The sequence below is a fragment of the Lineus longissimus genome, chromosome 7 (assembly GCF_910592395.1).
Source record: "Lineus longissimus chromosome 7, tnLinLong1.2, whole genome shotgun sequence".
NCBI lineage: Eukaryota > Metazoa > Nemertea > Pilidiophora > Heteronemertea > Lineidae > Lineus > Lineus longissimus.
This window is the reverse complement of record NC_088314.1, coordinates 14,665,981-14,670,993: the sequence shown is the minus strand read 5'-3', so window position 1 is coordinate 14,670,993 and position 5,013 is coordinate 14,665,981. Positions and strand designations below refer to the sequence as shown.

At 44.1% G+C, this 5,013-nt stretch overlaps 1 protein-coding gene across 1 annotated transcript; it reads right to left on the bottom strand.

The window, feature by feature from the left end:
- Positions 1 to 3,706: 3,706 nt before the first annotated feature.
- Positions 3,707 to 4,462, bottom strand: LOC135491590 (uncharacterized). The gene has a single exon (XM_064777563.1). The coding sequence runs from the start codon at positions 4,460 to 4,462 to the stop codon at positions 3,707 to 3,709; it is 756 nt and encodes a 251-aa protein (XP_064633633.1).
- Between the last annotated feature and the right edge of the window lie 551 nt (positions 4,463 to 5,013).

Here is a 5,013-nt window from a genome sequence, read left to right as displayed (position 1 = left end):
TCTTCGTTTTTGATTGGGGTAGAGATCATTGAGAAGTCTGTACTGTTGAGGGTGTCGTCGAAGCTCTGGCTCAAAGTGTCATCATCAACCTCATCCCACAGATCCTGAGAAGCAGTGGGTGTGGAAGATGGTGATGGTATTGTTGGCCTCATGGCAGCGGCATCAGGAACAGCATATGAGGGAGATTGAGTCAGCTGAGGCGTGGCCAGTGTTGTCGCCTTGAGTGAGGTGGTGGCGGTGGCGGCGGCGGCGGCGGCTTTTGGCGGCTGGGGTTTGGTAGTGTAGCAGACCTTCTTCGCTGTTGGTGTTGATTTTGGATTGCCCTTCCGCTTGTTGTCAGCTATGAGGTTGTCTTTTAATAGGTTGGCATTGATTAATGCTGCGTTTAGTGACAGGTTAAACTGTGCTCCAAGAGAGTGAAAGTCAAGCTGGTTTGATGGTGTGCCAGTCCAGGACTTTACCTGTATATCCATGAGTTTGTTGTTGACTGTTTTTTGTAGACTGCTGAGATGCTTGATGAGGGCAACTATTCGGCAGTGGGGTGGCATCTGATTGGAGGACATCTGGAAGAAAGTGGGGGAAAATGATAAAGGAATGGACTTGAATGATGGGTGAATGTCCAAGGCACATAGTGGGGGTGAGCCACAGCTGATGACCCTGATTTAATCGGGTTTGTTTTATTCTACTTTGGTGAGCACAGGCTGTGGCGCCCTGGTTGCGTGAGTTAGTATTGAGGCAGGTCCTGATTTTATCCTTTGCAAGAACCATTGAAATGTAACTTACTTTGACTGCTGTGACAATTGGGTGACTATGAGCAGCACTATGCTATTCTATTCTGATCGCTGTAGGGGGCCTAGGTACAATGGCATCTAAACTTCCACAGGTCACAGTTAAGATGTACCCATCATGATTACACCACATTTACCCCATCCCAGGCACAGAAATTAGGATGTAGGCTACATGTAGTAGGGCCTATCCAGCTCTGCCTCTGGCTGGCTGGCTTAACTTAACTTGCCAATCCACAGAAGCAGCCCTATTAATGACCACCGGCACCGCTATACTGATAACAACTACACAGTACACATTTATAAGCCTAGCCCTAACAAACATGCATATCATCCATGATGTTACGGCCATGGACATCACATGATTGATGGTAGGCCCTAGCATTTTCATTTTCATTTTGGCCCACACAAAACAATCTATCCAGCACTTCTTCCTAACTTGCAAAAGCAGCATAAAGCAGCACAATGCCTGCCACACGCCTGCTCAGCACAATAGCACTTCAGTGTGCTAATTCATGTCATTTTCCTACCTATTGTTCGCGTTTTACAAAGCAACCATGTGTTTGCAGAGGAACAAAAAGTCTTGCACACTGGATTAATATGAAGGCAACAACAGTGCACTTCTAAAGGCACTTACCTGTGTGCGAGACTATTAGTTCCAACCTCCTACAGCCAGGTGTCAGGATTATCCAGTGGGCTTCCCTATGTCTAAAAATAGAACGTCCAGCTCAACAAAGGACTTCCTTGTCAAAAGCAAATTTTACATGTAAATTTCTTCAATTTCACATGCCTAAAACCTCACTGGCAGTTCTATCCACTCACAGATAGTTGCCAAATTGCTGTCGCTGTTTTCAATCTCTAGTTCAAAATTCCACAGTGCTGCCATCTGGCCTCTGCATGCAAATTGGTGTCATCCCATGATGCGCTGTTGGGAGAATTCGGTGATCAGAACTTAAAACCCTTATTGTGACCCCTTAAAGTCAAGATTCTGCACATTTTTTTCGCTTAAAACCTAGTGCAACCCACAGGCTCTATGTTGGTATGGACTGTCACCGCCTACGCACGCTCAATCTCTAGAAGGAGTTCATCACAGAATCGGACATCCTCTCTTATTGTATAGATATATCCTTGCTTAAATAGAAGTTTACATATTGTTAATCTACTCTGAAAATCGGACCCCTTGAGCATTTTGGAGAATTTTCTTGCGGAGGAGTGTCAAGTTTACATGTACGCTTACGCTGTACCGTGTACGCTGTACCGTGATGGCGTACACTGCAATTACCAGAGTACAAAAAGTATTCGTTTAAACTGCCTACCTTCCCTTTGTATTCCTGCTCCCATTGTTTTCGCATACGTAAATATTTCAATGGCACGTCATCTTCGTTGCCAATGAAAGTGGCGTTCCATTTTTTTTTGTACCATTTTATTTTAACATTCTCGCAGTTTTTAGGTAACTGACCTTTTTTTGTCACCACCCTTGTTTTTGCGATCCAGTTTATCCGACCATCGTAAACTTTGCTATTGTTCCCAGTCCACCTAACACAAACGTAGGTAGTTTTGCTTTTCTTCTTGCGTTTATCCATTTTCGTTCAGGAACGACGTGACGACCTGTTGTTGAATAATGAACTGTTCCGACGAAAGTCTCGGATGTGGCCGCATCGGTGGGCGTGGGTGGTGACGTCATGGCGACAACCTCGCAACCACCTCATGACAGTATAATAGGCCTACATGTATGTGGCTTGCCTGAGCACGAGGTTGGATACCCAGGAACATGAACGCAGTCGCTTTTAGACTTTTTTTAATCATTAGCATAAAAACTTCTATTCTATTGAGTCAATCAGAGTAAAAAAAGAGCGACAGCTTATTTGGGTGGTGGCGATTCACAGTTTCACATCGACACCGAAGCACTGTTATACTCTGCCGAAAGCATACCGTCATGATGGACACTCATATTTTACAGTGTTGGGTGACCGCTTTTCACCCATACGTGTACAAATTGATTAAACTTATATATATTATTACCGCTTCGGATCGCCATAGTTAGGTGGACGGACGTGTATTGTGCCTGACGTGTACACATCATAGTTTGTCGTGACGGAATCCAACCCGATTACACGTGCGCACTAAATCTGTAAATAATGCGCGTGTACCTGAAGGTATTTGAAAACCTGAATTATACCAAAGACCTCGGCGACGGACATGCAGTGAAAGAAGACAACGAACTTACGTTTTAGTATCCTGAGGCAGCTCCTTCATACTCGATGACCTTGGGCAGAACCATTGTTAGGTGTTGGATATATCGGTTGCACTTCTCTATAGTTACTGTGCTCCAGAAGTCCTGTATCCCTGCGACTAGTTCATCCTTGTTCCAAGGTTTTACTTTAGTCCTCAGGTGATGTTTTAATTCGGCCCAAAGATTTTCTATTGGGTTCAAATCAGGGGATTCTGGAAAATTATAACATTTTATCACCAGTCGGCCTGTAAAGCTTTTTGAAATGCCCTCAATGTTTTCGGCGGGCATTCACTCTTACCATGCTTACCCGCTTAAACCATGAGCAACCTTATTGAGAGCTCAATAGTGCTCCCCCCCTTCCCACAACACATGTAAATATTAGTTTTCATGGCTGAAAACAGGCACGAGTATAAATGTAGATTGTTCTAAGGTCCTCTTGGCACATAAACAAAGACGTCAACTAAGGTGTGGGGGATGGGTTACTCCCCTGCGTACAACACTGGAGCCTGAAGAATAGAGTAACCACTCAAATTACATGTAAAACTCCCATGGTGTACATTTGGTACACGCAGTAAAGCCTAAAGCCGACTTGCCAAATGTGCATGGACTTAGGATTAGAAAGATAGATAATAACAAAACTGCGGTCCTTACCTGGCGGAGTTTGGAACCAGTTAATCCCATTCTCAACCTAAAACTCCTGTGCCTTCTTGCAAACGTGCTTCGGATCGTTGTCTTGAATGAAGCGGTGATGATCAGGGAAATGCTCACAAATAAAGGGAACAGCGGTTTCTTTTAATATATCCAGGAACATGGAGGCGTTCATTTTTCCTTCGAAGATGCAGATCTGGCTTGCACCTCTGCGGCTAATGGCGGCCCATACGTGTACCTTTACTGGGTGCTTCCCTCTTGGTTTCAAAGCTGATTTTCCGAACTTGCTGTAGGCCTTCTTTCGATGACGCTCTAACCACACTGATGATTTGTCCGAAAAGATCATGTCTTCGAACGTCTCTTGTTCGGCCAGGCATTTCAATGCGTACTCCATTCGCTTAATTTTGTTTTGAGGTTTTACGATCTGACAATATTTGGCACCGCAGATTTTCCAACCGGCTTTTTGCCTAGCCCTAGAAATCGTGCTTCTTGATATTGTAATGTTGTATTCCTCCTCATAGATTGCCGCTAATTCAGCCGTGGTGTACTCGTCGTTCGTTTTCAATTGACGGTCAATGAAATCCCGCAAGATCTTCTTTGAGAACTTGTGACGACGAATTTGACCGGTCTGTTGATTTGGTTCCTCGCGTAGAACCCAACGCCGGACAGTTCTCCAGTTCACAAAAAAAGGTGGCGAATCATTGGCTAAATGAGCAGCCAGGAAGCGATAACTTGCATCAGGGTAATGCCGGTGGAGTGCGATTATCCTGGATCTCTGATATGCGGAAAGAGTCATATGTTTTCAGTTATTTGGTAGAATGAACAATCGCGACACCAAGGCGTCAACAAAGTCCAGCTGACAAGCATCGGAAAACTGTCTCCAGGACGTGCACATTCTTGACAAACTTGGCAAAAGCAGCAAATCAAAAAAGAGCTGGTGATCATGTGATCCACCATCTGAACTAAATGGCCTGTATTCGTTTGGCAGCATTAGCATTGTTTCATAGTGTTTCGTAGTGTGGACGTCCAAGCCAAACAGTAGCAAACTAAAACTGAAACTGGCACTGGCAGCTTTCTTACTAGGGCATTGAATTTTTAAGAGCCACAGTCTCAGAAAATGACAATTTTGGACAACTTTGTGGAAATGACCCTAGAACTTTGGTGTAAGGGTACCCAAAATATTTTTTTCACACATTCTTAATGGTTGGATCGCAGCACGCACTTAAATTTAAGACAATAGTTGTAGGGCAAAAGTGGGTAAAAATGATGTATCCTTTTCAATACCAACTTCATGGTGAAAATCTGGTTGATTCTCCTGAATATAGTTCATTACCGAGGAGTGGCTAC